This window comes from Suricata suricatta, chromosome 15 (genome assembly GCF_006229205.1).
Source record: "Suricata suricatta isolate VVHF042 chromosome 15, meerkat_22Aug2017_6uvM2_HiC, whole genome shotgun sequence".
In the NCBI taxonomy this organism is placed as follows: Eukaryota; Metazoa; Chordata; class Mammalia; order Carnivora; family Herpestidae; genus Suricata; species Suricata suricatta.
In genome coordinates, this window is record NC_043714.1 from 77964283 (window position 1) to 77987520 (window position 23238).

The following is a 23238-nucleotide window of genomic DNA, read 5'->3' on the forward strand; positions in this document are numbered from 1 at the left end:
ACGCCGCTCGCGCCCTCGTCAACCTCGCTGCCGAGTCCTGCCTGCACGAGCAGCTGCTGGAGGCCGAGCCCGAGCTGCCTGCCCGCCTGCTGGGCCGCGCCCTGGATCCACAGTGGCCCTGGGCCGAGGAGGCGGCCGCCGTGCTGGCCAACCTCAGCCGAGAGCCGGCGCCGTGTGCCGCGCTGATGGCAGCGCTGGAGGTCGCGGAGCCGGGCGAGTCGGGCATGGAGCGGTTGGTGCGCGCTCTGTGTACGCCCGGCTACAACGCCCGCGCGCACCTGCACTACCTGGGCCCCGTGCTCTCCAACCTCAGCCAGAGCCCCGCTGCGCGCGCCTTCCTGCTGGACTCGGATAGGTGAAGCCCGGGCGGCCGCGGGGAGGCGGGGGAGAGTGACAGGGATGGCACTGAGTGCTCCTTTCCTTCAGGTGCGTTGTCCAGCGTCTGCTGCCCCTTACCCAGTTCCCAGACTCCGCGGTGCTCAGGGGCGGGGTGGTGGGGACTCTCCGAAACTGCTGCTTCGAGCATCGTGAGTAGGGGTGGGGGTTGCGGTTGGGGGGCCGGGTCGGAGAGATGGCTTTGGGGCCTCGCTAGACTGGCCCCGTTTCCGTTTTCCCCTAGGACACCACGAGTGGTTGCTTGGGCCCGACGTGGACATTCTCCCTTTCCTGCTGCTGCCCTTGGCTGGGCCCGAGGACTTCCCCGAGGAGGAGATGGAGCGTGAGTGGCTTGGGTGGAGCTCCCGGTAGCTGGGCAGAAGGGGACGCCAGCAGGGGGGAGGGACAAGATGCCCAGGTCGGGACCCCTAATGAAACCTTCCAGCAGGTGAGTTGGCTGAGCGTGGATGGGGTGGTACTCGGGCAGGGGCTGGCCTGGATACCCAGTGCTGGCACCCACTGGCTCCTCCCCCACCTAGGGCTGCCGGTAGACCTGCAGTACCTGCCACCTGACAAGCAGAGAGAGCCTGACGCCAACATCCGGAAGATGCTCATCGAAGCCATCATGCTGGTGAGCAGAGGCCCTGCTGTGTTCACGGCCCCCCCCCCCAACATACCCCACACACGGCCACACTGATGCCTGGATAACCTTTGCCCTCTCCCAGCTGACAGCCACGGCACCCGGTCGGCAGCAGGTGAGGAACCAGGGGGCCTACCTGATCCTGCGTGAGCTCCACAGCTGGGAGCCGGAGCCCAACGTGCGGGTGGCCTGTGAGAAACTCATTCAGGTGGGTGCAGGGTTTGAGGGGAAGGGGCCAGATGTCCATGTGTGCCAGCTGCTCACCTCCCTCCCCTGCTGGCAGGTGCTCATTGGGGATGAGCCAGAGCAGGGCATGGAAAACCTGCTGGAGGTGCAGGTGCCTGAGGACGTGGAGCGGAAGCTGCAGCAGCTGGACCGCCAGGAGCAGGAACAGCTCGCTCGGGAGCAATCAGAGGAGCCGGCCCCAGAGCCACGAGCTGGAGGGGCTACACCCACCTGAGCTCCAGGCCTTCCTGCGGCCACCTGCAGGCCTCTCTCCTTGCTCAGAGGTTGTTCCCTGCCGAGGGGCCTCTAGGGTGGACGTCCCATAAGCCTGGGAAAGCGAGGCCACCTCCTTGTGCCCCCGGGCTTCCAGCAACTCCAGTTGCTTGGAGCAGCACTGGTCAGCCAGACCTAGCCACTTCCTAGGACTCTTGGTGCCTCCAGGAAGATGACCGACAGGCTTGACAGATCAACAGTGCAAGTGTGAGCACCCTCCAAGGTCACTGTTGAGGTCTGTGCATCATTGGGCATCCAGGTGTGAGCAGTGCCCTTTGCTGCCAGGCCCACCCCCAGTCCTCTATTCTGGGGTCCTCATTGTGCCCTGCCTGAGACCCAGCCTCAAAGGACTGACCTCGTGAGACTTTTCACCAGCGTCAGCCAGTCCTGGGCGCTGTCTCCCCTTCTCCCTCTCCACCTCCCTGCTGGGTCTGTGCTCCAGTACTGCCCTCGGCCACTTGCTGGCTTCTCGGGCCCCCCCCCGCCCCCCGCTTGGTGTGATGTACCGCTGTCCCCGCTGACCAGGTCCTATCCCTGGTCAGTTTCTTTGAGCATCAGGGCCCTCTCCCTGACATGCTCAGAGTGTCCCCCGATGTGCCTGCATCCTTGCTGTTTGCCAGACCTCTCCCCTTCCCCCCGTCTGCCACCTTGGAGTCTCCTATGGGCCCAAGAACCTCGTGCTCCCCCAGCTCCTTGTGTGGTCCCTCAGTTCTTCAGCTGCCAGGCCAAGCCTGGTAGAGGGTCAGTGTGGCCCTCCCCCGGCTGCGCTCTGGCCCTGGAGTGCAGCCTGCTTCCCCCAAGAGTCCCCAGCACCCCCACTCTGCATGTCCTTGGTCCTGCCACTGCCTGCGAAGCCGGGCGCCTCGTGGGTACCCTTTCTCCTCCCAGCTGATGATGTGGCGTGGAAGCGTGTGGCTTGTTCTCCTGGGATAGTTCCTTGTGGCTGGCTGCCCCTTCCTGCCCAGAGATGTCCACATCCCCTCCACAAAATAAACGCTTTATCTGGTCTCGTCTGTGCCCGCCCACGCTCAGTTGACCAGGTAGTGCCCAGGCGTGGTCCTGATGGCAGGTGGGGAGCTCAGCCATGGTAGCTACCTGGAGGCGCCCACCCCCAGGCTGGCTGGCCTCGCGCTCCAGCGCCCCAGCTGGGCAGAGCCCGAGCCTCTTCTTGGGCGGGCCTCTGCAGGCTCAGGCGGTCGCCCAGAAGTGCTCCCTCTCGATGTGAGGTCCCCCCTGCAGGGGGCGCTGCCTTGCGCCTCCGAGTCTCTGCCAGGATCCTGCAACCGACAGCAGTGGGGAATCAGGAGGGGCGCTGAAGGGCCAGCACCTGCCCCCCGCCGGCCCTCCCCACCTGGTAGCATCCTGAGCGTGGTGCCGATGGGCACCTGTGTGGCGGGCAGCATCCAGCAGTGCGCGGCCACCTGCTGCAGGCTCAGGCGGGCACATGGGCGCAGCTGTAGCAAGCCCCGGATCAGGTCCTGGCACTCTGTGGGCGAGAGCTCACAGCTGTGGCCTCCCACTGCCCACCCTCTTTGCCCCGCCGCATCCGTCACTGTCAACAATGCCAGCATAGAGGAATCAGCCCACTGGGACCCCCCCATACACCTTGAGGGAGTCTGTGCTTCACCAGTCATGAGGTCAGGGCACAGAGAGGGAGGGCAGCGTGCCCTGGGCTGGTGCAGAGCCTGGTGGGGCCACTGCCTTTCCAGATGAGGAGTCTGAGTTCCGGGCTCCTCCAGCCCAGCCTCCCTGGTTACTGGGGTCCATTTACCAGCCTGGGTTGGGGGTAGGGTGCCAGGTCAGTCACCCATGCCACTCCCTCCTCCACGCAGCATGATCCTTCTCTGGACCCAGGTGTCTCCTGCGGCCCACTTCCCAGGCCCATACTGGGACTTGGGAGGGACGCGGGGTGTCCTCACTCACCTGGGGACAGGCCTGGCCTGAAGGTGGGGCCGCGGCGCATCAGGTTCAGCACGTGGTGGGGCTGGTGCTCCTTGAAGGGCAGCTTCCCGTTCACCATGGCATAAAGGATGATGCCCCTGGGGGCACAGGCTCCTCAGGGCGAGCCCCCTCCCCTGCCCTCCCACGGGACCTGCCTACAGTGGGGTCCCTGCGGTGCCACTCACAGGCTCCACAGGTCTGCCTGCTCCCCGCTGTACTTCTTGCTCATGAGGCTCTCCGGGACTGTGTAGGCCACGGAGCCGCAGAAGGTGCTCAGCAGTGAGCTCTTGAGGTCCAACTGGCTGGCGAAGCCAAAGTCTGTGCGTGTGGAGCGGGGGCGGGCGTGGGGCAGGCAGTCCCCCATGTGAGGAGCTAGAGGGCGAGAGAGCCTGGGCTGGGGGCGGGGAGCGGCTGCGGGGCAGATGTGGCGCGTGGGGGTGTCTGCAGAAGCAGGCAGGCGTGAGGCTGGGCCTCCTGGGAGGGTTGCAGGTCCAACCGGGCTGGGGTCACCAGTCAGGGTAATGTAGGGAAGAGGGTAGGGGCTGGGCCCCAGGCTCACCGGTCAGCTTCAGGAGGCCTCGGTCACCCAGCAGGATATTCTCACACTTCAGGTCCCTGCGTGGGGGAGGGGAAGAGGTGCTGGCCCTGGGCTCAGGCGGGTGGCCTCGATTCCGGGGTGGGGGCAGCGCCCTCACCGATGCACGATGCCGGAGCTGTGGCAGTGGGGCCAAGGCACTGACGAGCTGCCGGCACAGTCCGCGGGCCTCCTGTTCGTCCAGCCCCGGGGCTGCAGCACTGCTCTGACACCCAGTTGATGTGCCCCAGCAGGTCGCCGCGGGCTGCCAACTCCAGCACCAGGTAGGACCCCCGGCTCTGGTAGGCCTCGTACAGCTGCACCTGCCCGGCCCCACCCATCTGCTGTCACCTAAGGAGCGGCTGTCCAGTGCCCTGGGCCAGGGTTTCGGGATGGGGCTGGGCCCCAAGTGGAAGGGTCCCCGGTGGAAGAGGGGGGTGGGCCTGGGCAGCTGGAGTGGTGAGGACTGGCAGTGGGGGGTGGGCAGGACGGGCACCGGCTGCTTCCCGGCCTCTGCCTACCACATTCAGGTGCTTATAGGTGGCGTTGAGTGATGATATCTCATGAGGCAGGAACTTTTGGGAGAACTCCACAGGGGCCTTGGCAGTGGAGATGATCTTGATAGCCACCTGCAGGGGTGGAAGGTGGCCGTTGTGTGCAGCCCACAGCCCCTGGCGGGGGGCACAGACAGGCCGTGTCCTTCGGGCATGTTTCTGGACTTGGCTGAGGAAGCCACATCCTTGGCTTGGGAAGCACATCCTTGGGGGGCGGCATTGATCTCCCCCTTGCTTCCTGGCACTGGTGTGCCCCGTGTTCTCGAGCTGGGAGCAGCCAGCTGGCAGGAGCCCTGGCCTCCAGAAAGGATGCCAGACCAGCAGGGAGGCACCTCAGCGGGGTTGGGAGGGGGCCGCCAAGCTAGCCGCCCGCCTCACCATGGCGAGGTGCTTGGCCTGCGGGTCGGAGGCCAGCCTGGCGTTGTGCCGCATGCGCTCACGTGTGGCGTAGGCCAGGCAGACTTTGGAGAAGGCCCCGGAGCCGATCTTCCTAGGAGAGAGCAGGTAGCCATTGTCCCTGCCTTCACTCGCCTGCTCCAGGAAGTTTTGCTGGCCCAGCTTTTGCCTGGCACTGCCCAGGGTGCCATGGGAGGGGGCAGGGTGCTCCAGCTCACTGCAGGGAGTTGGGGTGGGGGCGGGGCTGAGGCCTGACTTGTGTCAGAAGGGCGACAGGGTGGGAGGAAGCTGATGGGACCAGGGCAGAGGCGGGGCAGTGACCAGGGCTGAGAGCAGGGCAGGAATTAATACAGCGGTGGCCTAGGGTGGGGCAGGGCAGACTCTGGGGAAGTAGGGGCAGATTCTAGAATGGAGGATTCTAGAGCTGTCCCTGCATTGTGCTCTTAAAGAGGGGTGTCCTGTTCCCGGGACCCGCCTTCCTGGGAACATCTCGCTGACACTGGCTTCATCCTGTGTAGGGCCCACTCTGTGGGGTGGAATCCTCCAGGCAGGGTGAGGCCTCTGTGGGTCACCCGAAATGTGACCAGCCACAAGGGACCTCTTAGGAAGCTTATGGGGAAGGAGTGGGGAGCGAGTGGGGAGGGGAGGCACAGGAAGGTGAACAGGGTCTCTAAAGACATAAAGAAAGAAAAGGAGGTACCACGTGTGCTAGCAACCATTTGAGCGAAGCCCCCTCACCCTTTGAGAGGTACCCAGGTGGCAGCCGGGCAGGCTGCAATAGAGGCTGAGCCAGAAGAAGGACATGGGGCAGGAGCCACCTGGCTTTCCTCCGCTGTGGCCTAGAAGCTTCTCCTGCCCAGGCCAAGGTCTGCTGCAAGAGACCTCGCCCCCAGAGTGCTCTGTGGACTTGATGACACATCCCCAAGACAAGCAAGGGTACCTGGTCTGGGCCCACCTCAGACCTCCAGCCTTAGGAGACAGAAGCCAGTGTGGTCTGTCCCCACCGTCCCCGTGGGCACTGCTGCCTGTGGCAGTAGCAGCTTATGTTCCTGAGCATTGGCTTTGTGCCAGGCACTGCTCTCAGGAGTCACGGGAGCTGCGGCTGCCACCTCCCTCGGTCCTGCTTGCTCCCCGTTCACAGACCGGCCCAGCGCCCCTCCCATGCTAGCTGCTTGCATCTGGATCTCAACCCGGAGCGCAAGTCAGTGATGCCTCTTTTACGGGTGACAATTTGGGCAGTGGAGGTCCAAACATGTGGTCTCTCTGCTATGAGCCAGAGGGCACAGTGGCTGTGAGCTCCTGTCCTGGCAGTGTCCCGGGAGAGCCTGGGTCTTGGAGGAGGCTTGGTGAACCCGTGGACTTGACTTGTTCCCCGCCAGGATCCGCGGCGGTCACGGTGAGCCTGCTGCAGTGAGGGCTGGGGATGTTCTCATAGGACAGACCCATTGTCTTAGCCCTGTTGGACCAGAGCTGCTTTTTTTTTTTTTTAACATTTATTCATTTTTGACAGACAAAGACCGAGTGCGAGGGAGGGAGGGAGGGGCAGAGAGAGAGGGAGACAGAATCTGAAGCAGGTTTCAGGCTCTGAGCCTTCAGCACAGAGCCTGATGCAGGGCTTGAACTCACGACCTAAGATCATGACCTGAGCTGAAGTTGGCTGCTTTACCCACTGAGCCACCAGGCGCCCCAGACCAGAGCTGTTTAGAGTAAGGCTTCTGTTTACTACTCCCTTGCCCACCCACTGCCCTTGTCTGTCACGTTCCCTGGGATACAAAATATGCACACGCTAACAGGCTCCCTGCTGACTTAGGGGGTAGGAAAGAACCCGCTCCGGATTTCAAGCAGAGGGGTTGTTATTCAGGTGTTCGTGTCAGCAAAAGGGAAAACCGTGTGGCTCTGGTCCGGGATGTCTGTGCTCTGAGCTGCTGTGGGGCCTGGGAACCCTGCCCCTCTTAGCTTGCCAGCTCCTGTCAGTGCCAGAACACAGCTGGATGCCAGTGAGAATTGTGAGGAGGGAGGCAGGACCCTGCTCTGTCCCCCTCCGTTTGCAAAGTCTTTCCTGCCCTCCTCTTTGTCTGCATGCTCAGTCATTCGTCAATTCCGTAAGATTCACTGAGCACCCATCATGTGCCTGGCTGGGTACTCATTCCTGGGAGCAAGCCACAGACATGGGCCTTTCTCTCATGGAGCTTACAATTGTAGAGGGGAGACTAGCATTAATAATATAATCAAGTTGGGCACCTGGGTAGCTCATTCTGTTAAGCATCTGACTTCAGCTCAGGTCATATATCATGGCTGGTGGGTTGGAGCCCCATGTCAGGCTCTGTGCTGACAGCTCAGAGCCTGGAACCTGCTTCAGATTCTTCTTCTCTCTCTCCACCCCTCATCTGCTCACACTGTGTCTCTCAAAAATAAACATTAAAAAAATATATAACATAATAAAGGCAAGTGACAGCAGTGACGTGTGCTGGGACAGCCTGTGCCCTCATGGAGTGAAGTCCGGGGACTCCAGCTGAGGCGGGGGAGCCAGAGGGTCGCGCTGGGCACTGGCCACGCCTCGCTGAGGCAGGACTTGGTAAGGAAAGAGAGTCCTCCAGATGTGAGCTTCGAAAAGGCCTGCCTCCTGCCCTAGCAACTTCTACATGCTGTGGTTACCCCCCCCCTTCCACTCCGTGAGGGGCGAGGGGGTGCGCTGGGGGGGAGTGGTTAGGGCTCTTCCTGAAGGGCCAGGCCTCATCTGCAGAGCATCTCATTGTCAGCCTTCTGGATTCTGTCCCTGTCTTTTGGGCTCCATCCCTGCAATAGAAACAGGCTGAATCCCTTCTTCCTTTAGACAAAGAATGTCCCTCTCTGCACTATTCAGCAACCGCCCTGCCCAGAGCGTGCAGCCGGGCCCCTGCCTGGCACCCCACAGCATGGCGCACGTTCTCTGCAGATGCAGCCCCGGCACGATGAAGACATGTTGGGCCCTGGATGTATGCTGTTAACCACTTCCTTCTCAAGTTGCTCTCCTCACTTCCTGAGCTTCTGGAACGCCACTCTTTTTTTGGGGGGTCTGTTAAACATGTTCAGATGGTTTCAGCTTCTGAGGCTGTGCAGGTGCCAGTGTCCCTGCCCGGGGTGCAGCTCTCTCCCAGCTTCTTCCCTTCTGCGCCCCAGCACACCTCCTTCCACCTCCCAGTGCTTCCAGTGTCTTGTTTGCTTATCATCTATCTGCCCTTCTCTCCAGAGCCCGAGTCCCCAGTGCAGAGACCTGCTCATCTTGTTGGCCGACTAAACAACGTGCATCTATCTGTCCGTGGAGGAGTCGGCGGCCCCGGGGTCTCTGGGTATTTGTTGTGTGGTCAGTAGGTGTATTTCTGTGTGAGAGATAATAGGGCACGATACTGCTCGTGTGTGTCCAGGTCGGGCCCGCCTGGTGTGTGCGCCCGGACAGGTGTGTGTTTGCGAGGGGACTAGCTTTGAGCACAGTGGCGCGCCGAGCCCGCTTCCCCGGTGCGTTCCCCGGCGTGTGGAGCTGCCCGAAGGGACCTTCCAGGTGTCAGCACCCGAGGAGGACAGGAACAGAGATGGGGAGGGCACCAGGTCCCGCGCAGAGCAAGAGGGAAGTGCACGCCCCGCGCCTGCGCAGTGACCGGCCGCACCCCTTGAGGCCACCCTGGCTGCGCTTGGGCCCAACTGTCGACTGCCGCGGACTCCAGGCGGCCGTGGCGGGGCGGCGCACGAGGCGGAGTTTGCGCACTTCAGCTCGCTGGGGCCTGGTGGGCGGGGTGGAGAGAGGGGTAGAGGGACGCGACTCCAGCCAATGAGCGCAGAGATCATGTGGGGGCGGGGCAGGACTGCCGCGCGCCGGGCCGCGGTTGGCGGAGGGCGGCGGGGGCGGGCTTGGCGTGCAGCCCCGCCCACTCCGGTCCGGGGCTTGGCGGGAGGGCGGCGCCCTGGCCGCGGCGGCCGCGGTTTCTCAGGTAAACGGCGACCGGGAGCAGGGGGCCGGCGGCGCTAGCTCGGAGAGGTGCCCCTCAGGGGAGCCTGGCCTGACAGTCTGGGGGCCCACCTCGGCTGGGCCGCGCGGGAAGCCGAGTCGGGAGGCGCCTCCCCAAGGTCAGTGGACGAGCGCGAGGAGGGTCCTGGGCGTCGCGGGGCCGAGCCCGCCCCCTTCCCTGGGCTCAGGTGCGTCCAGTCCCCGGAGGAGCCGGATTTGCAGCGTCACAAGCCGGAAGAGGCCCGGCTGCCTGGCCGCTCACCTGGTTCCTCACGCCGGTGCGGGCTGCCGGGTCCGGTGCCCGTGCCCTCCCTGGGGGGCGTGAGGTCCGTGCCCCTGCTCCCCGCCGCGAGGACACCGGGGTGTCCTCAAGGGCAAGCTAAGCCTAAACTGTCAGAGCCCCACAGCGCGGGGGGCATTGCATTTCCGATTTCTCGGACATTCAAGGAGGCGGTCCTGAGCGGGGAAGTAATTTGTCCGAAGTCACGAGGATTATTGGTCACCGAGTGTAGGTCGAAAAGCTGGAAGGGCCGCAGGAATTCCAGCTCTGAAGTCGAGAGGTGGGTGGTGCGCGGCCAGGCAGGCCCCCGGGCCCGAAGGCTGGTGCCCATCTCCCCGCAGTGCAGCGGTGGGGCCCGGGGAGAGGGCTCGGCGGCCGCGGGCGGTGCTGCACCCAACACACCTTCACACTTTCCCTTTCGCCAGCCTAGCCGAGGTGGGGGCGGGGCTGACCCCCTCAAGTGCGGAGAGTTGAGTACAGAGGGGTGGGGGTGGGGGGCACGGAGGAGTGGCTTTGCCTGGGGTCCTAAGCCGGAGGGGCTGTCTGGTGGGGGGAACAGGTGGGGTTGCGGTGGAGACTGGAGGCTGGCTTTGGGGGAAGAGTCTTGGAGGCAGGGAGCACTTTGGAAAGGGATGGTGGTAGGGGTGGAGAAGAGGAGGGTGAGTGAGTGGACCGCAGGGTGTGGGGAGGGAGCTGAGGAACAGGAAGGGGTGATGCTGATTTCTGACCCAGATAGCTGGGTGCTTGATGACTGGAAGCCTTGGCAGATGAGTTGGGGGCCTCGGAGAGGTCCGGGCTAAAGTGGGGAGTTGAGTGCTAGAGCTGTCAGGGTTGCCTGGTCCAGATGGAGATGCCCAGTGGGCCCTGGGCCCCAGGAGACCCTCGTGGGAGGCGTCCGTCGTGGGAAACTTCAGTGGCTTGATTGTGATGTGGCTCTGTGTCACGGCTATGGGCCTGGCAGCCACGGGGTCTGGGGATGCTGCTGTCAGCAGGATCCTCCTTTCCAGGCCTCCGGCTGTCCTGGGTCACGTGACCGGGTGTCTCCGGTCCCTCCGTGGAATCACAGTGGAAGGACTTGAGTCGAGCTCACTCGATTACCTCGAAACCACATGCGGGCTGCCGAAGCCTGTTGAGACCTGCATCGCGCTGTTTCTCGTCTCCCTGGGGCTGCGTGCTGCCTGCAGACATCAGTGGATCAGGGGTGGGACCTGTAGGGCAGGCGCTTGCTCGCATTCCTCGCTGGTCCCGCGTGCTTGGAAGCAGGTGTTAGCGCTTAGTTCTCAGGCCGCTGCGGTGGGTCTGCAGCTCCAGCTCTTGTGAGGCCCTTCCGTGAGCGGGGTTATTTGGTCTCCTTGAGGTGGGGGCTCCAGGGAAGCCCCTGTAGCTCTTGTGGGCTCCTGGCCGGTGCTTAGGGGATCCTGGCTGCTGCTGGAGTTTCGAGGGATGAGTGGAGGGCGACCTGGCTTTGGCGCTTTGCATACGCACCCAGTGGCACAGCTGGGCACCGCTAATGTTGAGAAATCTGTTCTCGAGGGACTGAGCAGTGAGCTGGTAGCCTGCTTTCCCAGGCCGTCGGCCCAGGTTCTTGTTCGTGACTCTGGAAGTCTCTTCTCCCTGTGCCTGCTGCGGGGGTGGGGCATTCCCGTGACCCCGCAGAGTGTCCTGACTTCCCAGTCTCCTGGCACACGCCTGACCGTCAGATAGTGGTACCCATGGCCTCGTCCCCTTCCGTGGCCCCTTCTGACACTTTGGTGCAGCTGGCCCAGCACCTCTGTACCCTCTGCCATGTCGTGTGGCAGTCATAATACATGTGGGCGGCCTTCAAGCCAGGGGCTTGGGCTGTGTGGGCTTGGAGGGCGCCCGGTTGGCTTACTAAATGTGGCTCAGTGACTGCTTAGCTGAGGTGAATGCCCGCTGAGCTGCAGCGTGTAGGAGGCCGAGAGCGAAGCCCCCGCCAACCCTGCCCTCATGCCCTCCACCAGCGCGGCCCAGCTGGGCGCCAGCGCCATGGGACCGCGTCCTGGCTGAGTCCCGCCCCACTGCTAAGTAGCAGCTGACTCCTGGGTGTTTCCCTCCGTGTGTTTTGAAAGAGAGGGTGCTCCTAAGGCTCTGCCTGGGCAGGCAGTGCTCAGCAGGTACTTCCTGCAAGATGCAGGGGCCCTTCCAGACCCTTCCTTGCCTCGGCACCCTCTTCCCCTGCAGAGCGTCATCTTCGTTTGCCATCAGCAGCCTGCTCGTAGTTTGTCTTCGTAGAGAGCAGGCTCTGTCCTGTGCATCCGGTGTCAGCACACAGAACACCTGGCCTGGGTCATGGGCAGTGGACGGGACCTCACAAACTGGTCTTGCTCAGCTGTGTACGCTTTTCATTTCCGTCTGGTCAAGCTCCGCTCTTTGCTCTATGGTGTGTCCGAGCTCACCCACCTGCCGCTTTCTCCCATTGGATGTTTTCTTAACAAATCTGACCAGATCTCTGCTTGGTGTTTGTGTTTCATTAACGTCTCTTTGCACTCGTGTGAGGGATTCAGTAGATACATGTCAGAGGTGGGTGACCCCGCTGCCTGGTGTGACCCTCCAGGCTTGCAGCACGTGTTCCCCAGGCTCTGCTGACTGTCCCCGCTGTGTGATGACCACAGCCCCGATGGTGTCCGACGCTGGCGGAGCCGCCGGCCTCTCACCAGTCTTTCCCATGTGGCACACAGGGAGCCTGGTGCCTACAGCCTGAACTAAGCTGCCTGCCGTGCTGCCCCCCTGCTGGCCGTGTCTTCTGGGAGTTCTGTAGCCCCCTTTGTCTGCTTTCCTAGTCATCACCCTGACGTAGGTGAGCTCCTTTGCATGTTAATGTTGGACACATTTACCTCTTGTTACACCTGTTGTGAATGATTTGTCCTACTTTCTCTTTTGTTTACCTTCGGCTCTGGTGATTGGATGAAGTGTGTGAGCGTGAAGGCTTGTGTGCTTGGGTGTAAGTGTATGTATATAGTTTTCTTTTCTTTTTTTTTTAATGTTTTATTTATTTTTGAGAGAGAGAGGGCAGAGAGAGAGATGGACCCTCCCCTGTCACGGTCTCTCTCTCTCTCTCTCTCTCAAAAATAAATAAAATATTTTCAAAAAATTAAAAGATGATAAAATATATATCTATATTTTCTTTTTTTTTGTAAGTTTATGTATTTAAGCAATCTCTACATCTAGTGCGGGGCCCAAACTCACACCCCCAAGGTGAAGAGCTGCATGCTCCGCGGCTGAGCCAGCCTGGTGCCCCTACCTGTATTTTCTACTAGGACTTTTACATTTCATTTTTCTCATGTGCATCTAGAATTCATGTTGGGATAAGGAAAGATGTGAGGAGGCTAACGTTTTCCCTGAGTGTTTAATTAGTATTTCAACACTATTTATTATTGACTAATCTGTCTGTAGGATATAAAACCCTTTTTTATATATGTTTACCTCCTTATTGGTGTTCATTTCTGGACTTTCTGTATAGTCTTTTGATTTAATATACTTTAATATAATATAGGAAAAATTCTCCTTTTCCTATACTTTAAAAAGTTTAATTGGTTCTTTATGTTAATTTTTTTTAAATTATTAATGTTTTTAATTTATTTTTGATAGTGTGAGCAGGGGAGGGCCATAGAGAGAGAGGGAGATACAGAATCTGAAGACAGACTCCAGGCTCTGAGCTAGCTGTCAGCAAAGAGCCTGATGCGGGGCTCGAACCCACATACCATGAGATCATGACCTGAGCTGAAGTCAGATGCTTGACCAACTGAGCCACCTAGGTGGCCCTATGTTAATTCTTTAAAAAATTTTTATTTATTTATTTTTTATTTATTTTTGAGAGACAGAGAGAGACAGTGTGAGCAGGGGAGGGCAGAGAGAGAGGGAGACACAGAATCTGAAGCAGCTCCAGGCTCTGAGCTGTCAGCACAGAGCCCAATGCAGGGCTCGAACCCACAAACTGTGAGATCATGACCTGAGCCAAAGTCAGATGCTTAACCGAGTGAGCCATCCAGGTGCCCCATAAAGTTTATTTTTGAGAGAGAAAGCGCGTATGTATGTGAGGTGCATGTGAGGTGGGGGAGGGACAGAGAGAGGAGAGAAAAAAATCCCAAGCAGGCTCCGCCCTGATAGTGCAGAGGCGGATGTGGAGACCTAACTCACCCGTAACTCATGAACTGTGAGATCATGACCTGAGCTGAAACCGACTTGGCTATTTAACCAACTGAGCCATCTAGGCACAACCCTGTTAATTATTCTATATGATGGGGCGCCTGGGCGGCTCAGTCGGTTAAGCCTCCGACTTCAGCTCAGGTCAGATCTCACGTTCGTGGGTTCGAGCCCCACGTCAGGCTCTGTGCTGACAGCTAGCTCAGAGCCTGGAGCCTGCTTCCAGTTCTGTGTCTCCTTCTCTCTCTGCCCCTGCTCTGTCTCTTTCTGTATCAAAAATAAATAAAACTTAAAAAAATTATATGAATTTTGGAACCATTTCATCAAGTACTCTCCAATATCCTGAATCATATATACAGATTAAGAAAGTTGATAGTTTTACAATATTGAGTCATATGGGAGGACTTTGATTCTATTCCTTCAATGAACGGTATTATAAAAAATTCTGTGCACACTAAGGATAAAAAAGCAAAAGTTTTCCCCTTGCAGTGCAGCGGAGAAGACAGGGAGACTGGAGCGTACCACTGATCTCACACTCATCGTGTGAACAAAGGGTTGCGGAATTTGACCGCAGGCTGGAGGGTTGGGAGCGTCCTGTTAGCCATTGAGTAGTGAGCAGGAGTTCCGTGACGGAGCCAGGCAGGACGTCCTTGCAGAGGTGCTGAGAGTCTGGGCCACAGCCAGGGCTTTGCAGGTGGCCAGGGCGCCTAAACCGTAAAAGAGTGGGCAAGAAGCAGAGAGGGTCTGGGTCAGGGTCACGAGCGCCCATGTTGAAGGCGCTGGCTAGGCTCTGCGGCCGCAGGAGGACGGGTAAGCGGCAGGGAGGCACGCTGGGGGCGGGTTTGCGCAGGCCAGCGCTCTGAGCCGAGGCGCGGGGGAGGCGGTGGCCCCGGCGGCGGCCCAGGGCCTCAGAGGGGGAGTGGGGCGTCCGCTGCCTGGTTTGAAGGGCAGAGTAGGGCAAGGAGGGCGGTGGGGGGGGCTGACGTTTATTACACTGTGTCAACGAGGGGTGGGCCTTGGTGCCATTTATTTCATTCCCTCAGCGGTGCATTTGAAGAGGAAGGTTTTTATGATGAATTTCAGTTTATCAAGCGCCCCCCCCCCATAGATTTTGCTTTTGGTGTCCGTCATGGAGCTTTTCTTCTATGTTGCTTTTTTTTCCCTAGGAGTTTTACAGTTTTAACTTTTAACGTTTAGGTCTGTACATCATTTTTGAGTTTTTATATGTGGTGTGAAGTGTAGACTGAAGTTGTTTTGTTGGATGCAGATGAGCAGTGTGCAGCACTATTTGTTGAGAAGACTGTCCCTTCTCCCCTGAAGAGACTTTGTACCTTTGTTAAAAGTCAGGGGGCCGTAGAAGTCTCGATGTCAGGTGGTGTACGTCCTCAAACATTTTTCCCCCTGGAATCGTTCTGGCTACTCTAGTCCTCACACTTCCAGGTGAATTTTAGAATTTGTCCGTTGGTTTCTACAAAAAGCCTGCTAAGACTTTGACTGGCATGCCTGTGTACATCCATTTAGAGAGAACTGATATCTTAGCACAGTGTATCTCTCCATTTATTTAGGTTTTCTTTAACTTAAAAAAAATTTTTTTTTAGAGCATGAGGGGCAGAGAGAGAGAGAGACAGAGACAGAGACAGAGACTCAAGCAGGCTCCGCGTGCAGCAAGGGGCCTGGTGCAGGACTGGAGCCCAGCCCCCTGGGATCACCACCTGTGCCCAGATCGAGAATTAGCCAGCTGAGCCACCCAGGTGCCCCAAGTCTCCTTTAACTTCTCTCAGAAATGCTTGGTGCTTTTAGTGTACCGTCTAACACATCTTTTGTCAAATTTATTTGTCAATATTTCATACTGTGGGGGGAACGTGTCTTTTTAACTCAGCAAATGGCATGGCTTTCCATTTTTGCTTGTTTACTGTTAACCAAAAGGAATACAGTTGATGTTTTGTTTATTTTATTGTTTTTGAATGTCCATTTCTTTTTAATTTTTTAACATTTATTTATTTTTGAGAGACAGAGAAACAGAGTGTGAGCCGAGGAGGGCAGAGAGAGAGGGAGACGCAGAATCCGAAGTGGACTCCGGGCTCCGAGCTGTCAGCACAGAGCCCGACATGGGGCTCGAGCCCACAAACTGCGAGATCATGACCTGAGCCGAAGTCGGATGCTTAACCGACTGAGCCACCCAGGCGCCCCCCCATTTTTAAAAATAAGTTTACTCGTCTATCTTGAAAGAGACAAGAGATAGCACGAGTGGGGGAGGGGCAGAGAGAGAATCCCAAGCAGGCTCCGTGCTGTCAGTGCAGAGCCTGACATGGGGCTCGAACTCATGAGCCATGAGACCGTGACCTCAGCTAAAACCAAGAGTTGGAGGCTTAACCGACTGAGCCACCCAGCCACCCCTGAGTGTTATTCTTTTTTATATGTTATTGGATATGATTTGATGAAATGCTGTTAAGCATTTTTACATTTGTGTCTATGGGAGGTATTGGTCTATAGTTTTCATTATTTGTAATATCTTTGCCTGCTTTTGTTATCAGAGTAATGCCGGCCTCATTGAATCGGTTGGGGAGTATTCCCTTATTTTCAATTTTCATGGAAGAATTTGTGTAGAGTTGGTATGATTTCTTCCTTAAATGTTTGATAGAACTCTCCAGGGACATCATTTAGACCTTTCATCTAGAACTTTCTTGTGGGAAGATGATTTTTTTAAGTTTATTTATTTATTTTGAGAGAAAGGGGGAGAGAGAGGGTGCAAGTGCGGAAGGGACAGAGAGAGAGGGAGAGAGAGAATCCCAAGAGGCCCTGTACCACCAGCGCAGAGCCCGATGTAGGGCTCTAACTCACGAACCGGGAGGTCAGGGCTGGGGCCAAGCCAACCGCTTAGCTGACAGAGCCACCCAGGTGCCACTCTGTGGGGAGATTTTTAACTTGTTAAATTTATTGAGATTTGTTTTACTGCCCAGAATATAGTCAGTCTTGATTAACATTCCATGTGCTTTTGAAAGGAATATATAGTTTACTGCTGATGAGTGGATGGCTCGGTAAATGCTACTGAGGTCAAGTTGGCTGACGGTCCTGTTCAGGTCTTCTTTGCCCTCCCTGGTGCTCTGTGCAGAGAAATCTCTTCCAAATTTCTATTTCATTTTGCATTTCTGTTAGTTTTGGCTTTGTGTGTTTTGCAGTTATTAGGCACATAAGCGTTTAGGATTGCTATGTCTAATGTTAACGTATCACTGTAGGGACATATTAATGTATCCCTCTGATATTAACAGAGTTAGCCCAGATTTCCTTTAATGGCGTCAGTCTCGTGTTTCTTCCCCACCCGTTTACTTTAACCTCTTTATGTTAACACATGCAGCCTTTCCTGTGGTTTTTTGTGAGATACTGTTATAACTGTCTCCCTGTCCTTGTCTACTAATTCTTCTGCATCGTTTCTGGATCAGTGTATACAGACTGTTTCATTCTCATTGTTTTCCTTTCCCTCTTTGCGTGCTGAGTAATGTTTTATTGGAAGTCAGACCTTGTTATTTCCCTTGTTGGTGCTAGGTATTTTTGTGCTCCTAGTGTTATTCTTGACTTTGCTGAGATGTAGCTCAGTTACCTGAGAACAATTTGATCTTTCCAGGCTGTACTTTTTTTTGTAACGTTTATTTATTTTTGAGAGAGAGCGAGCTTGAGTGGGGGAGGGGCAGAGAGAGAGGGAGACAGGGGATCTGAAGTGGACTCCGAGCTGACAGCAGAGAACCTGATGTGGGGCTCAAACTCGTGAAGCATAAGCTGAAGTCAGATGCTTAACTGGCTGAGCCACCCAGGTGCCCCTTCAGGTCTTACTTTCAACTTTGTTAGGTGAGACCAGACAGCATTTAGCCCAGGGCTAATTTTATTTTATTTTTTTTTTACCAAGGCAACCCCCCCCTTTTTTTTTTTAACCCCTCCACATGGCAAAACCCTTTTGAGTGCTCTCCCCAGTACTTTGTGAATTTTGATGTTTTCCCCTCTGGCTGCTGGGACCAGCCCCATTCCTGGACTGTTGTGAGTTCTGGGGATTGTTTATGCTCATCTTTTTGGGTAGTTCTTTCCCTGGCTTTGGTGGGTTTTTTTTTTTTTTCAAACGTGGTGCTTGGATTAGTTTTCTGTTGCTGCTTTATAAATTACCATGAACTTAGTGCCTTCAGTGATGTATATTCATTATCCTAGAGTTCTTGAGGACTTTTGCCTAAAGCTGGTAGGGCTATGCTCCTTGCTGGGGTCTCTGGGGAGAGTCTGTTTCCTGTTCTTCCATGTTGTTGGCAGAATTTGGTTCATTGTGGCTGTAGGACTGAAGTCCCTGTCTCCTTGCTGGCTCTAAACTAAGGGACACGTCCGGCTTCTAGAGGCCACCCACATTACATGGTCCCGAGCCTCCTTCCTCTGTCTTTAAAGCCAGCCAGGGTGGGTTGAGTCCCTCTCACACTTCAGATTTCTCCTGCCTCTCCTGGGGCCCCGCCGGGAAGGGTTCTGTGCAGTCTGAGGACTTACATGCTGTGGGCAGTCGAGTCTCACCCACGTAAGCCAGGGGAACCCCCAGCTCAGGGCCTGCGCCCTTAATCCCATCTGCTGAGGCCCCTTTGACACGTAAGGTAACATACTCACAGGCTCTGGGGGTGAGGACATAGGCATCCTCGGGGACATTACTCTGCTTCCCAGCACTGACCAGTAAGTCCCCAGAGTGACCAAGGACCCTCTGCCGATCTCTGGAGTCCTCTCTGGTACTACAAGCTGCCAGGACCTAGGTCTCCCAAGATACCTCCAGTCTGTCTCAAGCCAGGGGTGTTGCTGGGCCCTGGTGATTGCTCCTCAGTCTGGATGCACCCTCCGGACCATGAGCCGGAGTGACTGTGGGGCTCCTGACCTTCATTTCCTGGCGTCTGTCGCCCCGAGAACTGCAGTTTCATGTGTTTTGTGCAGCTCTTCAGGTGTCAGCCTGTCACCCCCATCTGGGCTGGGAGTGGCTCCTGTCAGAGACGGGTGCGCATGGTCCTTTGCACTTGGAGGAAGAGCGCTCCAAACTCGGTGGAATTTGAGTCGGTTGAACCCTGTTTCTTCCCAGGTAGTGGACCAGTGGAGACAGGCACCCGTGTCCCCCCGGGGACAGCCGCTTGCCTTGTAGCTGCAGACCAGGTCCAGGCCTCAGGCCCGGGGTTCTGTCTGAGCATGTGCTGTCGCCGCCTTGGAGAAGTATCTTTGGACTCTTTGGAACCTGCTGCCAGCACACTTCACACCCTGGCTGACGGCTGCCGCTTTTCAGCCCTTCAGCCTTTGGGGTTTAGGGTTTTTTGCTGCCTTCTTGCTCTACCACGGATGAAATGTGTGTTTCTATTTCTTGTTTTCCTTGTTACTTTAGATGCTTTCCAGGAAGAAAGGGGAAAGACCTTGCAGATGCCTGCGTCTTTGAACCAGCGTCTTCTCCTGCTTTCTCTCTGCCTGGGATTCCTAGAAATTTCTGGTTTGCTCATTTTATCTTGTTTTCTAGTGCTCTTGTGGCTTACTTGCATCTTTGGGGCACCTGGCTTGCTCAGTCAGTAGAGCACGTGACTCTTGATTTTGTGCTTGTTAAGTTTGAGCTCCATGCTGGGTGTAGGGATTACTTAAAAAATACAATGTATTTAAAAATTGAAAGAAAGCATTTGCATCTTTCCTGTCATTTCATCGAGGCTTTGGTGGGAGGGATGCGTGCTTGGGGCCAGTCTGCCTTCCCGGGCCTGCGGGGTGGCCTCACACCCTCGTCATCCTGCCGCACTCACTGTGTTTCTCACTCAGCTGCCTTCCTTCCTGCGTGTCCATAGCCAGATGAGTGTCCGCTTGGCCAGGGGCAGGTCATGGCAACTCTCCTTTATCATCTCTGTCCTTGTACGGATGAGAGGTGATCAGGGAGGGTGCAAGACGGAGGTGATCCATCCAAGGGTGGTGGGATTGCCAGCGCACTGAAGACATCGGTGTTAGGCAGCCGCCAGCTACCGCGCTGAGGGCCTGAGGTCCCTCTGACCTTATTGGACCTTGCGGACTGTGCCGTTGGTCCGAGTGTGGGACTGTGCGCTGAAGAGGCAGAGCCGTTGTCCCCTGATGGACTTTATTCTTTGGGCCCATCTGCCTCCAGGGCTGCCTCAAGGCGTGCGGTGCATGAAAGCTGCATCTGAAATGCCAGAGGCTGTTTGGGTGGCTGGATTCTGGGCCCGCCAGACCCTGTGCCGCCCGGCCAGGCTCCTGAGCCTGCAGTGAGCAGCCTGGCTCTTGGGTCTCCGGGAGAGGTCTCCCGCTGTGCACGGACTGGGAGGTGACGGCAGCCTCATGCGCCCTCTGGTTTACAGAGCAAAGGAAGATGCTGTAGGCGGAGGCAGGGCGCACACTTGCCTGTCACCGTCACCGTGCGTGCTGACGGCACCCCGGCAGGGCTGCCAGAAGTGGCAGAGGAGAGCTGGGGACGGGAGGGAGGCCATGCCAGATGGCTCCCTCAGGAGAAGGCACCGACGTCATGTTTTACGCATACTTTTTTAAGCTTATTTATTTTTGAGACAGAGAGGGAGAGAGTGCATAAGCAGGGGAAGGTCAGAGAGAGAGAGAGAGAGAGGGAGAGGGAGAGGGAGAGAGGGGGAATGAGAGAGAATCCTAAGCAGGCTCGGCACTGTCAGCACAGAGCCCCATGAGGGGCTCCATCCCATAAGTCGTGAGATCATGACCTGAGCCAACATCAAGAGTCAGCCACTCAACCGCCTGGGCCACCCAGGCGCCCCTGAAATCGTGTTTTCTACAAACACAGTGACAGCCCGTAAACCGAGGAGGCTTGTGATCTGAATGTGGCTTTGGTTACTCCAGGTCTGAGAAGAAGCCGCCCGTGCTCACACCGGTGAGGGGGCCGAGATGACGGAGTCCTACGTGAAGAGTGAGTGTGCAGGCTGCGCGGGGCCCGCGGGCAGGGACCCAGCACGGTGGGGCGCCTGCTGGCTTTGGAGTTTGGGACTGGCCCAGCGGGCGGCGTTGAGTGACCGGGGTCTGAAGGAAGGACTGTCGCCTGGCCTGAGTGTGCTCTCTCTAAGCTCTCAGTCAAAAAGGAAAACGAAGTCGTTGTGTAGCTGCTGAATCACAGGGGCCGACTGGGCTGCAGGCTGCTGTGTGGGGAGTGAGGCTCGCCGCAGGAAGGGGGCTTTGTGCTCCGTGCAGAGGGGCCCTGTGCCTTTGCGCCTATCTGCACAGGACCTGGGTCCAGCAGCCGCCCTGGCTGTCCGCCTGGCCTTCTCCCCAGGGCCAGCACTTGGCTGAGATGAGGGGAGAGACCTCATTGCCCCACGGAGCTCCATCCCCAGGAGTGAGGATCCATAAGCGCCACGTGCAGGCGTGTGCCCCGAGCTCTGGGGTCCCTGAGGATGGCAGGGTCCTTTCCAGGGAGCAGGAGCAGGGGAGGTCTGGCTCTGAGCACAGGGTGCTGGCCAGCAGGGGTGGGGTGGTGCAGAGCTGTCTTTGGGAGCAGGTGGTAGAACTCGGGTGCCGCCCAGTGTGGGGTGGGTGGCCATCTGGGGACAGCTTCCCACATAGCCCTGAGTCTGTACCACCTGCCTGTCCCAGCAGCCACGGTCCAGGGGGGCAGGGGAACACGAAGCAAACACAGCCCGGGATGGAAGGTCAGGATGGGGTTAGCCAGAGTGCCCTCAGAGCAGGCGGCCGGGGGGTCCCAAACAGAGACCCTGGCAAGCAGGGTGGAGGGAGGGGCTGTGTACGCAGGAGTGCCTCAGGCGTGTGCGGCAGGGGCGTGCAAGGTGACCAGGCGGTGGGGGCCAGGGGAGGTGGCTGGGCAGCGGGATGTGCCGGAGTCAGGGGGAGGGCGGGGAGGGGCAGGCGTCCCCCAGCTCACGGGCCAAGGTGGCAGCAGATGGGTGGGCCGGGGCTGAGCACGCACGCCGGGCTTTGTCTCTGTAGAGCTGTCCGCCATCCTGCTGGAGGCCATCACCGACAAGGACCCTCTGGTGCAGGAGCAGGTGTGTGGCGCCCTGTGCGCCCTTGGAGAGGCGCAGCCTGTGGAGGTGCTCAGCGCCTGTGAGGAGCACCTGTGGCAGCACGAGAAGGTATCCCTGCCCGTGGCTTGTGGGTGTCGGGGAGCGGCAGGGATTGAGCCACTCTTCTGGGCGCTACGGGGCCCTTAGGGCGGGGTCTGTAGGGGAGGATGGCTCCAAAGCTGGGGAGCCTGGGTGCTGTGCGTGTCCACGGTGGCTCTTCCATGGCTGCGTGGCGCTTGGCGCTGCTGCCATGCTGGATGCCAGGGCCCTCTGTGTGCGGCGGAGAGGCTCCACCGTGATGACGCCCTGGACCAGTGTCCGATGGTCAGAGAAGAGGGGGCCGCCCGGCTAAATGGCCCCGGTCTCTGTCATCCAGTGTTCCCAGAGAAGACACAGAACGTGGCTAAGAGCCGTCGTGACTGTTAGCGACCCTCAGCGAGATGTCATGTGCTTTGTGCTCGCCATTTTCTGGCTCGTCTAGGAGTTTATGCTTCTTCCGGCCTTTTTGGTTTCTCGCTACTTTAAGAAGAAGGCTCTCCCTTCACATTTGCATGTTTGTGGTAAAAGCATATGACGTGGGAAGTTCTGTCCTCCGAGTGTACTCCAGCCATGAGCAGACTCCTTGACCGGCCGGGGTCAGGGCCTTAGACGGGTGGGGATGTCACCACACCGCAAGGCGACCGTCTGACCTTTGCGTCTCGTGGCGAAGGTCCTTCCTGAGGGTGGCGAGGTGCAGGTGGCGCAGAATCGGTCAGCTCCGGGGGGCAGGGCAGGATGGCGGGCTCCTTGGCAGCGTGCCGGCCCCTCAGACCGTGGAGCGGGAGTCCCCCACACCCGCTCCCGCTCCGGCCCGCTGCTGGGCCCGCCCTGCTCGGATGACAGAGGGCCGTGGCCTTACCGCTGCGTGCCATGGAGCAGCCCTGTCGGGGAAGCCAGCTCACCTTGCTCTGACGGTCTGGGGTTCTCCCGTCGGACTTTAAGAGCAATGTAAAATGGAAATGGAAAACCCTTCTCTTTCAAAATAAGCAGCTGTTGCAGTCCCTATCCAAGTCCCAGGGATGGGTTTTGCAGAAATGAAAAAGCCATCCTAAAAGTCACACGGGATCTCAAGGGACCCTGAATGGCCAAAGCAGCCTTGAGAACAGCAAAGCTGGGGACTCACCCTTGTTGACTCTTCAAGACTTACTGCTGAGCCATTGGGACCCGGCACCGTGGAGACCAGCAGAGACATGGCTGTAGGGACAGGCGTAGAGACAGCGTAGGGACAGTGACGGCGGTAGGGACGGGTGCAGGGATCGGGTAGGGACGGGGTAGGGATGGAGTAGGGATGGGCATAGGGACAGGGAAGGGATAGGTGTAGGGATAGGGTAGGGATGGGGTAGGGACGGGCCTAGAGATGGGGTAGAGATGGGGTAGGGATGGGGTAGGGACAGTGAAGGGAGGGTGTAGGGACAGAGTGAGGACGGGGTAGGGATGTGCATAGGGATGTGGGTAGAGACGGGGAAGGGATGGGTATAGGGACGAATACAATAGAATCAGGAGCCTGAGAATAAACCTTTGTGTATGTGGTCAAGTGAATTTTGACACAATTTATTACCCAAGGAGCAAAACCTAAAACTGGAGCTCTCCCCCAGGAAACCGGGAGCAGGTTTCATGTGCTCTGTTTGTCGGTAGAGAGATGTTTCCCATCTGAGTTGGCTCTTCTCTAGAACAAAAACTGCGTCCATTGGTGGGTCCTGCGGGGCCGGAGGCTTCTCGTGGCCTCCACAGGAGGGGCCCCTGCTTTTACAGAGCTCCTGCCACCAGCCCA

General features: G+C 57.8%; 3 protein-coding genes across 11 annotated transcripts in view; 2 read left to right on the plus strand and 1 right to left on the minus strand.

Annotated features, from left to right (window-relative positions):
* The window catches only part of HGH1 (HGH1 homolog), a 2818-nt gene extending 292 nt beyond the window's left edge, over window positions 1-2526 (plus strand). The window contains exons 1-6 of the mRNA XM_029923427.1: window positions 1-355; window positions 427-527; window positions 620-718; window positions 915-1006; window positions 1101-1223; window positions 1299-2526. The exon at window positions 1-355 is cut by the window's left edge and continues 292 nt beyond it. Of these exons, the coding sequence (XP_029779287.1) occupies window positions 1-355; window positions 427-527; window positions 620-718; window positions 915-1006; window positions 1101-1223; window positions 1299-1475 (947 nt within the window). The 3' untranslated portion in view covers window positions 1476-2526. The remainder of the gene's footprint in view (window positions 356-426; window positions 528-619; window positions 719-914; window positions 1007-1100; window positions 1224-1298) is intronic.
* Window positions 2503-6141, minus strand: LOC115278886 (testis-specific serine/threonine-protein kinase 5-like). The gene is given in 10 exon segments (XM_029923353.1): window positions 2503-2999; window positions 3437-3552; window positions 3640-3826; window positions 4014-4069; window positions 4150-4178; window positions 4180-4239; window positions 4241-4351; window positions 4550-4657; window positions 4961-5233; window positions 5983-6141. Coding segments are annotated over 10 exon segments (1494 nt in total). The 3' UTR covers window positions 2503-2604.
* Window positions 6142-8873: 2732 nt separating this feature from the next.
* Window positions 8874-23238, plus strand: part of MROH1 (maestro heat like repeat family member 1) — a 60586-nt gene continuing 46221 nt past the window's right edge. For 6 of the 9 annotated variants that reach the window (XM_029923645.1, XM_029923650.1, XM_029923651.1 and 3 more), the window contains exons 1-3: window positions 8950-9079; window positions 20254-20320; window positions 21352-21497. In XM_029923645.1, coding sequence (XP_029779505.1) covers window positions 20299-20320; window positions 21352-21497 — 168 coding nt within the window. In that variant the 5' untranslated portion in view covers window positions 8950-9079; window positions 20254-20298. The other 3 variants (XM_029923647.1, XM_029923646.1, XM_029923649.1) reach the window with 3 other exon arrangements.